This window comes from Anomaloglossus baeobatrachus, chromosome 2 (assembly GCF_048569485.1).
Source record: "Anomaloglossus baeobatrachus isolate aAnoBae1 chromosome 2, aAnoBae1.hap1, whole genome shotgun sequence".
NCBI lineage: Eukaryota > Metazoa > Chordata > Amphibia > Anura > Aromobatidae > Anomaloglossus > Anomaloglossus baeobatrachus.
In genome coordinates this window covers 472,643,107-472,655,277 of record NC_134354.1, presented here as the reverse complement: position 1 = coordinate 472,655,277, position 12,171 = coordinate 472,643,107, and the positions used below count along the sequence as shown (strand labels likewise).

General features: G+C 48.1%; 1 protein-coding gene across 3 annotated transcripts in view; it reads right to left on the bottom strand.

Annotated features, from left to right (window-relative positions):
- The window catches only part of GTF2I (general transcription factor IIi), a 151,085-nt gene that overhangs the window by 68,259 nt on the left and 70,655 nt on the right, over positions 1–12,171 (bottom strand). For all 3 annotated transcript variants that reach the window (XM_075336360.1, XM_075336362.1, XM_075336361.1), the window contains exon 15: positions 8,933–9,004. In XM_075336360.1, coding sequence (XP_075192475.1) covers positions 8,933–9,004 — 72 coding nt within the window. The remainder of the gene's footprint in view (positions 1–8,932; positions 9,005–12,171) is intronic.

The window sequence follows — 12,171 nt, the reverse complement described above, 5'->3', positions numbered from 1 at the left end:
TGTCTGTCTGTCTCTCTCTCTAGCCGTCTCTCCACCAAAATCATATTAACTGACACATACGATGTCTTATACTAAGAATGCCTTTTGTTGCCTATAGCAACTAATCAGAGCTCCTATTAATGACCTGTAGTTCCCAGCTCCATTGACTTTAATGTAAGTAGGTTTTTTGGGAAATAAATGTAAAGCTTGGGGTTACATTTTTCACTCAAAATATACTCTATGACATTCCCTGAGTCAAATGAAGCGGATTACTTTAGCGGACACACACACACACACACACACACACACACACACACACACACACACACACACACACACAGCTTTATACTGTATATTAGATGGTCTGCTAGACCTTCATCTATTGACCAGTCCAAGTGATGGTCTGGCTCACTGAAAAGGTGCTCAGGGAAAGCTATATCAATAAAAAATCAGAAATCCTGGCACTCAAAGGGAATTATTCCAAACAACTTGTATTTTGATGAATGTTTATTTTTATTTTTAACGTTTCGGCTATTGCCTTCTTCAAAGAAGGGAATTTTGTTTACTTACCGTAAATTCCTTTTCTTCTAGCTCCTATTGGGAGACCCAGACAATTGGGTGTATAGCTTCTGCCTCCGGAGGCCACACAAAGTACTACACTTTAAAAAGTGTAACCCCTCCCCTCTGCCTATACACCCTCCCGTGCATCACGGGCTCCTCAGTTTTGGTGCAAAAGCAGGAAGGAGGAAACTTATAAATTGGTCTAAGGTAAATTCAATCCGAAGGATGTTCGGAGAACTGAAACCATGAACGAAAAGAACAATTGAACATAAACAACATGTGTACACAAAAGAACAAACAGCCCGAAGGGAACAGGGGCGGGTGCTGGGTCTCCCAATAGGAGCTAGAAGAAAAGGAATTTACGGTAAGTAAACAAAATTCCCTTCTTCTTTGTCGCTCCATTGGGAGACCCAGACAATTGGGATGTCCAAAAGCAGTCCCTGGGTGGGTAAAAGAATACCTCGATAAAAAAAGAGCCGAAAACGACCCCCTCTTACAGGTGGGCAACCGCCGCCTGAAGGACTAGCCTACCTAGACTGGCGTCTGCCGAAGCATAGGTATGCACCTGATAGTGTTTCGTGAAAGTGTGCAGACTAGACTAGGTAGCTGCCTGACACACCTGCTGAGCCGTAGCCCGGTGCCGCAATGCCCAGGACGCACCCACGGCTCTGGTAGAATGGGCTTTCAGCCTCAAAGGAAGCGGAAGCCCAGAAGAACGGTAGGCTTCAAGAATCGGTTCCTTGATCCACCGAGCCAAGGTTGACTTGGAAGCCTGCGAACCCTTACGCTGGCCAGCGACAAGGACAAAGAGGGCATCTGAACGGCGCAAGGGCGCCGTGCGAGACACGTAGAGCCGGAGTGCTCTCACCAGATCTAATGAGTGCAAATCCTTTTCACATTGGTGAATTGGATGAGGGCAAAATGAAGGTAAGGAGATATCCTGATTGAGATGAAAAGGGGATACCACCTTAGGGAGAAATTCCGGGACCGGACGCAGAACCACCTTATCCTGGTGAAAAACCAGGAAGGGGGCTTTGCATGACAGCGCTGCCAGCTCCGACACTCTACGGAGCGATGTAACTGCCACTAGAAATGCCACCTTCTGCGAAAGACGTGATAAAGAGACATCCCGCAGCGGCTCGAAAGGTGGTTTCTGAAGAGCCATTAGCACCCTGTTAAGGTCCCTGGGTTCCAGCGGACGCTTGTAAGGTGGGACTATGTGGCAAACTCCCTGCAGGAACGTGCGGACCTGCGGAAGCCTGGCTAGACGCTTTTTAAAAAATACGGATAGCGCCGATACTTGACCCTTGAGAGAGCCTAGAGACAAACCCTTGTCCATTCCGGATTGAAGGAATGAAAGAAAAGTGGGTAAGGCAAAGGGCCAGGGAGTAAAACCATTATCAGAGCACCAGGATAAGAAGATCCTCCAAGACCTGTGATAGATCTTGGCGGACGTTGGTTTCCTGGCCGGTCTCATAGTGGCAATGACATCTTGAGATAACCCTGAGGACGCTAGGAGCCAGGACTCAATGGCCACACAGTCAGGTTGAGGGCCGCAGAATTCAGATGGAAAAACGGCCCTTGTGACAGCAAGTCTGGGCGGTCTGGGAGCGCTCACGGTTGACCCACCGTGAGATGCCACAGATCCGAGTACCACGACCGCCTCGGCCAATCTGGGGCGATGAGAATGGCGCGATGACAGTCGGACCTGATTTTGCGCAGCACTCTGGGCAGCATCGCCAGAGGAGGAAATACATAGGGCAGTCGAAACTGCGACCAATCCTGAACTAATGCGGTCGCCGCCAGAGCTCTGTGATCTTGAGACCGGGCCATGAATGCCGGGACTTTGTTGTTGTGCCGTGACGCCATGAGATCGATGTCCGGCGTTCCCCAGCGGCGACAGATCTCTCGAAACACGTCTGGGTGAAGAGACCATTCCCCCGCGTCCATGCCCTGTCGACTGAGAAAATCTGCTTCCCAGTTTTCTACGCCCGGGATGTGAACTGCGGAGATGGTGGAAGCTGTGGCTTCCACCCACTGCAGAATCCGTCGGACTTCCTGGAAGGCTTGACGACTGCGAGTGCCGCCTTGGTGGTTGATGTATGCGACGGCAGTGGCGTTGTCCGACTGGATCCGGATCTGCCTGCCCTCCAGCCACCGATGAAAGGCCAATAGGGCTAGATACACTGCCCTTATCTCCAGAATATTGATCTGAAGGGATGACTCTATCGGAGTCCAGGTTCCCTGAGTCCTGTGGTGAAGAAAAACCGCCCCCCACCCTGACAGGCTCGCGTCCGTGGTGACCACAGCCCAGGTGGGGGGTAGGAAGGATTTTCCCTGCGACAGAGAGTTGGGAAGGAGCCACCACTGAAGTGACGTCTTGGTTGCAAGGGAAAGAGAGACATTCCTGTCGAGGGAAGTCGACCTCCTGTCCCATTTGCGGAGAATGTCCCACTGGAGTGGCCGCAGATGGAATTGCGCGAAGGGCACTGCCTCCATCGCTGCCACCATCTTCCCCAGGAAGTGCATGAGGCGCCTCAAGGGGTGTGACTGACCCCGAAGAAGAGATTGCACCCCTGCCTGCAGCGAAAGCTGTTTGTCCAGCGGTAGCATGACTACTGCTGACTGAGTATGAAACTCCATCCCAAGGTACGTCAGTGATTGGGTCGGTGTCAACTTGGATTTTGGGAAGTTGATGATCCACCCGAACTGCTGGAGAGTCGCCAGAGCGACGGAAAGGCTGTTTTGACACGCCATCTGAGAGGGTGCCCTGACCAGAAGATCGTCTAAGTAGGGAATCACCGAGTGGCCCTGAGAATGCAGGACCGCCACAACAGATGCCATGACCTTGGTGAACACCCTTGGGGCTGTCGCCAGTCCGAAAGGCAATGCCACGAACTGAAGGTGTTCGTCCCCGATGGCGAAACGCAGGAAGCGTTGATGCTCGGGTGCGATCGGCACATGGAGATAAGCATCCTTGATGTCGATCGATGCTAGGAAGTCTCCTTGTGACATCGAAGCGATGACCGAGCGGAGAGATTCCATCCGAAACCTTCTGGTGCTCACATGCCTGTTGAGCAGTTTGAGGTCCAGAACGGGACGGAATGATCCGTCCTTCTTTGGCACCACGAACAAGTTGGAGTAGAAGCCGTGACCATGTTCCTGAGGGGGAACGGGAATCACCACTCCTTCTGACTTCAGAACGCCCACAGCCTGAAAAAGTGCTCCGGCCCGAGATGGGGGCGGAGATGTTCTGAAGAAACGAGTCGGAGGACGAGAGCTGAACTCTATCCTGTAACCGTGAGACAGAATGTCTCTCACCCATCGGTCTTGGACATGTGGCCACCAGGCGTCGCAAAAGCGGGAGAGCCTGCCACCGACCGAGGATGCGGTTCGGGGAGGCCGAAAGTCATGAGGATGCCGCCTTGGAGGCAGTGCCTCCGGCGGTTTTTTGGGGGCGTGACTTAGACCGCCACGCATAAGAGTTCCTCTGGCCCTTCTCTGGCCTGTTGGACGAGGAGGATTGGGACTTGGCTGAGGGCCGAAAGGACCGAAACCTCGGTTGTATTTTCCGTTGCTGAGGTCTCTTCGGTTTGGACTGGGGTAAGGACGAGTCCTTTCCCTTGGATTCCTTAATAATTTCATCCAATCGTTCGCCAAACAATCGGTCGCCAGAAAACGGCAAACTGGTTAAGAACTTCTTGGAAGCAGAGTCTGCCTTCCATTCGCGTAGCCACATGGCCCTGCGGACTGCCACCGAATTAGCGGATGCTACCGCTGTACGGCTAGCAGAGTCCAGGACGGCGTTCATGGCGTAGGACGAAAAAGCCGACGCCTGAGAAGTCAAAGACGCAACTTGCGGAGCAGAGGTACGTGTGACCGCATTAATCTCAGACAGACAAGCTGAGATAGCTTGGAGTGCCCACACGGCTGCAAAGGCCGGGGCAAAAGACGCGCCTGTGGCTTCATAGATGGATTTCACCAGGAGCTCTATCTGCCTGTCAGTGGCATCCTTGAGCGATGAGCCATCTGCAACTGATACTACAGATCTAGCCGCCAGTCTAGAGACTGGAGGATCCACCTTGGGACATTGAGCCCAACCCTTAACTACGTCAGAGGGGAAGGGGTAACGTGTGTCATTAAGGCGCTTAGTAAAGCGCTTGTCCGGAAATGCTCTGTGCTTCTGGACAGCATCTCTGAAGTTAGAGTGATCGAAAAACGCACTCCGTGTACGTTTGGGAAATCTAAACTGGTGTTTCTCCTGCTGCGAAGCCGACTCCTCTATAGGTGGAGTTGGGGGAGAAAGATCTAGCACCTGGTTGATGGACGCTATAAGGTCATTTACTATGGCGTCCCCTTCAGGTGTATCAAGATTGAGAGCAACGTCAGGGTCAGAGCCCTGAGCTGCGACGTCCGCCTCATCCTCCAGAGAGTCCTCAAGCTGAGACCCCGAGCAGCGTGAGGAAGTCGGGGAAGATTCCCAGCGAGCCCGCTTAGCCGGTCTGGGACTGTGGTCCGTGCCGGAGTCCTCCACGTGAGACCTAGGGGCCACCCCGGGAGCACGCTGCGGCGCAGACCGAGAAGGGCCTGGAGGCGATGATCCAACAGTGCCCGGGGCCTGTGTAAGGACCGGTCTGGACTGCAAGGCTTCTAGTAGCTTGGCAGACCATTTGTCCATAGACTGAGCCATGGATTGTGAAAGCGACTCAGAGAGTTTCTCAGCAAAAACTGCAAACTCTGTCCCTGCCGCCTGGACAGGGGAAGCAGGAGGGTCTGCCTGAGCCGAGGGGCCCACTAGTGACCGAGGCTCCGGCTGAGCAAGTGCAACAGGGGTCGAGCATTGCTCACAGTGAGGGTAGGTGGAACCCGAAGGCAACATAGCCCCACAAGAGGTACAGGTTGCAAAAAAACCCTTTGCCTTAGCGCCCTTGCTCCTTGTGGACGACATGCTGTTGTCTCCTAGGAGAGAGATCACTGAGGGTATATAGCCAAAAGCAAAAACAACCCGGCCGAACAGAGAAAATATATACAAATATATATATATATATATACTCCGGCACCCTAGGGGGACCAGCACCGGGTGACCGGTGTGACTTACCGACCGCCCAAAGCGGTGTGTGTCCACCAGATTCCCTGCCTTAGGTCTCCCAGAGCTGCAGAGCTCGTTCCTGAAATCCTCCACCGGCAGAATGTGTGTAAAAATGGCTGCCGGAGCTCTCAGGGGAGGAGGGAGCCGTGGGCGGCGACTAGTAAAGTGCGGGAATCTGGGGCCCCACAGTGATCAGTGAGGGGGGTGGGGAGGAAACCTAAAGTATGCTCCAGCCCTCACTGCCGACGTCAGGTCGACCGTCCCGCCCTTACCCCTGACTGGCAGGCCCGGGGGCGGGAGTTATGGTACTAGGCCGCAATGAAGCCGGGGACTAAATTTAATACCGCGGCCGACAAACAGGCGCGGTCGGCGCGGAAGTCCCGGTCTTCACAAACCAGCAGCTGCTGCAGCGTCTGTGAAACAAGCGCTCCATGCACCGTCCCCATGGGGACACAGAGTACCTTTAGATGCAGGGCCCTGTCCCTGAGGATACATAGACTCCTGTCCGGCAGATTCCCACAGGGGCTGCGGAGGGAGCCCGGTCCCAGTGAATGGATGACCGGTTAGGATCCCACTTCTCCCAGAGCCTCTAAGGGATGGTGAAGGAAAACGGCATGTGGCTCCAGCCTCTGTACCCGCAATGGGTACCTCAACCTTAACAGCACCGCCGACTTAGTGGGGTGAGAAGGGAGCATGCCGGGGGCCCTGTGGGGGCCCTCTTTTCTTCCAACCGATAAAATCAGCAGCTGCTGCTGACTAAAATGGGATGCATGAGTGGATGTGTGCCTCCTTCCACACAAAGCATAAAACTGAGGAGCCCGTGATGCACGGGAGGGTGTATAGGCAGAGGGGAGGGGTTACACTTTTTAAAGTGTAGTACTTTGTGTGGCCTCCGGAGGCAGAAGCTATACACCCAATTGTCTGGGTCTCCCAATGGAGCGACAAAGAAAACTGAATATAGAGAAGAAAACATATAAAAAAGTATAAGTACCATAGATACAACCATGTTACAACTCATAAAGAAACCTTCATCTAGTAGCAAATGATTAATTTTAAAGAAAAGCATACAGATATTATTTCTTCTCAAATAAAGGTTAAACTGAAACATCCAAGATATTTCTGTGCAACAATTGTGAAACAAGCGGAAACCTCAAGAGGGTCTCCCTTAAAGGAGAAAAAAGAAAAAGAAGGGGAACAAAAATGAAGAAAAAAGAAAGAGAAGAGAGGGATAAAAAGAGTAAGAGCACCAGACTCTTAATATTCAGTGAGGAAAATAAGTATTTGCTACACTGCGAATTCTGCACGTTTTCCCACCTACAAAGAATGGAGAGGTCTGTAATTTTTATCATAGGTACACTTCAACTGTGACAGACAGAATCCCCCAAAAAATCCAGAAAATCACATTGTGTGATTTTTAAATAATTAATTTGCATTTTATTGCATGAAATCAGTATTTGATCACCTACCAACCAGCACGAATTCTGTCTCTCACAGACCAGTTATTATATCTTTAAGAAGCCCTCCTACTCTGAATTCATTACCTATATTAAGTGCACCTGTTTGAACCTTTTACCTGTATAAAAGACACCTGTCCATACACTCAATCAATCATACACCAATCTCTCCACCAATGCCAAGACCAAAGATCTGTTTAAGGACACAAATAATAAAATTGTAGACCTTCACAAGCTGGGATGAGCTACAATACAATAGGCAAGAAGGTTGGTGAAAAGGCAACAACTGGTGGTGCAATTATTAGAAAATAGAAGAAACACAAGATGACTGTCAATCTTTGGTGCAGAAATCTCAGCAGCATATCTGCATCCCCTGGCAAACAAAATGTGGTTTTCTGCCTGGAGATGCAGGTCTGATTGAACTTAGTTCACCTGAGGTGAGGTCAAAGAGTTCAATGAGGCCATCTGAGGTCAGTATACTTGCGGTCACAAGTGGGGTTCTGTGGGAACCTCCAGCTGTGACAGCAGATAAACTGAGTAACATCACCGCTCACAGCTGCAGCTTAGTCTCTCATTGTATGGTGCATTTTCTCCTGATTCCTTTGTTAAAAGTAAAGATTTGGGGTTAAAGCAACATGTTTATGGTAAAAATGGATTTTTTCATTTTCAGTGTTATAAAATTCTGTCAATCACCTGGTGGTTCAAGGTGCTCAACAAACATCTAAATTACTTGAGGGGTCTAGTTTCCAAAATGGGGTCACTTTGGGGGGGTTAACTGTTTAGGCGCATCATAGGCACTCCAAACACAACATGGCGTCTGCTAATGATTCCAGACAATTTTGCGTTCAAAAAGTCTAATGGTGCTCCTTCCCTTCCGAGCCCTGCTGTGCGCCCAAACAATAGAATTCCACCACACATGAGGTATTGGTGTACTCAGGATAAATTGCACAAAAAATAGAACATTGCATTTTCTCTTGTTACCCTTGTGAAAATGCAAAATTTGATGCTAAAGTAACATTTTTGTGGGAAAAAGTAACATTTTCAATTGTTCCTTCCACATTGCTTTAATGCTTTGAAGCGCCTAAAGGGTTAATAAACTTCTTGGATTTGTCAGTGTCTAGCTGACTATCAATATAGTCAGTATATTTGGGATGCAATTTTCCTTGCCAATCACAGAGTGTATAGATAGTTTAGTGTAAGGCAAGAAAATGAAATGCACTTACTATAGGAATGCCATAGTTATGCTTTGTCCCCGCCGCCCCAATGCAAGTTTCATGGTCACTTCATCAAGATGCCTCCTCAGAGAATTCTTTGCCATGAGTGTGTGAGCGATAACACCAAATTTAACATACATGCTCCTCATTCACACCTGAGACCTTGTAACACTAATGAGTCATATGAGACCGAGAAGGGAAAATGGCTAATTGGACACAATTTGGCCATGTTCACTTAGGGGTGTACTCACCTTTGTTGCTAGTGGTTTACACATTAATAGCTGTGTGTTGAGTTATTTAGAGGGCACACCAAATTTACACTCTTATACAAGCTGTAATCTTACTACTTTACATTGTGTCATACAGTGTTGTCCCATAAAAAGATATAATAAAATATTTGGAAAAAATGTGAGGGGTGTATTCATTTTTGTGATATACTACTACTAAAAAAAAAAAATCTAAATTTTTTTAAATGTTTTGCATTTAAATTTTTTTTTTTTACTTTGTTTTTTAGTAGTTGCAAGCATTGGCATGAAAGTCTTTTTGTCTTTGTTTTGTGATATACTATAAATAGATAGATAAATACATAGACAGGAATAGATAGATCTAATAAAGGTAAAATCGAAAACACCTACCAAACCTTTTACTGAATAGCTGATCAACCATTTTTCTCAACTTAGTTATCCTTGCATACCATTCTTCTTTCACTATATGAAAAAAAAGAAGATTCTGGGTACTCACCGTAAAATCTCTTTCTCTAAGTCTTTATTGAGAGACACAGAAAACTATGGATGTACGCTGTTGCCACTAGGAGGAGGCCACTTTGCTATAAAAAAAGTTAGCTCCTCCAAAGTAGTATACACCCACCATCTGTAAACAAGCAGATCAGTTAGTGTGAAAGCAGTAGGAGAAGCAACCTGAAATAAAATACAGACTGGCCCAACAGAAAACATTTAAAAAAAGACAGGTGCTGTGACCCCCAAATGGAAGCTCCGAGAAAGAGATTTTACAGTGAGTACCCAAAATCTTCTTTTCTCTATAGTTTCATTTGGGTGACACATGATATCATGGGACATCCCAAAGCAGTCCCCAAAGGTGGGAAGAGAAGGCCTTTAAAACAGGAGAACCAGAGCGGAGATTCCCAGGATCGAACCCATCGTTAAAAATTGTAAAAGAATAAACCTTTCAGTCTTGGTCTGAACTGCCAAGGGGAAAGTAAGAAGATGAGTATTTAGTAGAACATGGAAGGCAGAATGCAGGTAACTGGGAGGCAGCTTAGATGAAATCCTGGCAACAATGGTCCAGGAAACCCCAGATATAGGAGAGATTCAGAGCACCAGAGAAGGCGTTCTATCCCTTGCCGAATATGCGCCCAAAAAGGCAGAGTGAAAGTAGACCAAAAGACCGTTACGATGGCTCTTCAGAACACGAGCGAGAAACTTGAGAATCTAAGGAGACTGTTCTAAACAGAACATGGCCTGGAGGCACATTTTGACCGGACTCAATATGTCCTGGAGACCGGACAAAAGGACGAAAAGGAAAAGAACAGAGAGAGAAAAGAGCAGGACCGCCCTGTTCAGGGAAGATGAAGAAGGAACGGCGACATGACAGAGTCTTCATTATTGAGCATGCCCAAGGAAGCGATTATTGTCAGAAAAAACATTACAGGAACAAAAAAAGAATAGAGGATGGATACATAAGGGGGATGCTAGAGAGCGCTAAGCCCCACAAAAGGGCCCAGGGTCCCCTGGATGGTGATAGAAATGTTACTAATTGTGCCCACCCCACTAGTTAGTGGTCAGCGCACTTCGCTCTACGTTGCATCAGGCATGTGGTTCGTGGTAGATGGTGGGTTCGAGTCACTGGATAGTGGCCAGAACACTAGTTCTGCTGCGATCAGTTATGAGGTTCGTAGTAAATAGTGCTTTTGTCTCACTAGATGGTGGACAAAGGACCAGTCCCGCCTCTACATCCGGCATGTAGTACATAGTAGATCATGGTTGTAACTTACTGGTTATTGGACAGAGCACTAAGCCCATTGCTGCATCAGGCATGTGATTCGTGGTCGACCTGACGTACTGGATAGTGGCTAGTGCACTAGCAGACATGTGGTACGTGGTAGACAGAGGCTCCGACTCATTGGGTATTAGACAGAGCACTAGGCCTGCTGCTATATCTAGCATGCAGTACGTGGTAAATCGTGGTTTTGACTCACATAATAGTGAATAGAGCACTAGGCCCGCTACTGCATCAGGCATGTGGTTCGTAGAAGAAAGACTGACAAGATGGTGGACAGATCCCTAAGAGCACTGTAGTATTAGGCTTGTGGTTCGTGGTAGAAAGTGGTTCTGACTCACTGGATAGTGGACAGAGTACTATGAGCGCTGTAGTCTCAGGCATGTGGTTATGGGTAGATAGTGGTTCTGACTCATTGGATAGTGGACAGAACACCAGGATTACTGCAGTATTAGGCATGTGCTTATGGGTAGATAGTGGTTCTGTCTCACTGGATAGTGGACAGAACACCAGGAGCACTGCAGTATCAGGCATGTGGTTTGTGGTAGATAGTGGTTCTGACTCACTGGCTAGTGGATAAAGCTTGGAGCTTTGTAGTATCAGGGATGTGGTATGTGGTAGATGGTGGCTCTAACTTGATGGATAGTGAACAGAGTACTAGGAGCGCTGTAGTATCAGGCATGTGGTTCATGGTAGTTAGTGATTCTGATTCACTAGATAGTGAACAGAGCACTTGGAGCGCTGTTGCTATCAGCTATATGAAAGGTGGAAACACGTATGTTTGACTCAGTGTGGACAGTGGACAGAGTACAAGGTGCTTATCAGTAGGTAAACGCTCCATGCAGTGGTCGGGCTAGGAGTGAGAGAGTGCAGAGCCTGGGAATATACACTGTGTTCCAAATTATTATGCAAAAAGAGTTTAGGAGTGATAAGGTTAGAAATTTTTTGTTTGTCATGTAAACTCATTGCTGGTGATGTGTGTCAGGGCTCTTTATATCTCTGAAAGCAATTGCAGATACCTGTGCAAATTAGTTTGGCCGGGTGTGTCCAAATAAAGGGAAGACTACTTAAGAAGGCTGTTCCACATTATTAAGCAGCCTACATTTTTTGTCAAAATGTGAAAGAAAAAGAATGTGTCGGCTGCTGAGAAGCAACAAATTGTGGAGTATTTAGGTCAAGGCATGACTACAATCAACATTGCCAAGACACTTCATCGTGATCATCGCACAATCAAGAAGTATGTAGCTGATTCACAGCACACACGTGTGCGTACTGATAAGGAGAAATTGAGGACTCTTTCCAACAGGCAATTGTGTCAGGTTAAAAGAGCAGATGCTAAAATGCCTTGTCATAGCAGCAGACAAGTTTTTGAAGCTGCTGGTGCCTCTAACGTCCCACGAACAACAAGATGCAGGGTCCTTCAGAGGTTTGCAGCTGTGCGTAAGCCATCCTGTTGACCACCTCTATCCACTGCACACAAGCAGAAATGGCTCCAGTGGGCCAAAAGATACATGAAGACTGACTTCCAAACTGTTTTGTTCACCGATGAGTGCCGTGCAATGCTCGATGGTCCAGATGGATGGAGTGGAGGATGGCTGGTTGATGGACACCCCATGAAAACACGGCTAAGGTGCCAACAAGGAGGAGGTGGAGTAATGTTTTGGGCTGGAATCATGGGGAGAGAGATTGTCGGCCCCTTTAGGATCCCTGAAGGGGTAAAGATGAACTCCATAATCTACGTGGAGTTTCTAAAACAGCAGCACTTCCTTCCATGGTTCAGGAGGACGAACCGTGCATTCTGCAGCAAGATCATTTTCATGCATGATAATGCACCGTCTCATGCTGCAAATAACACATC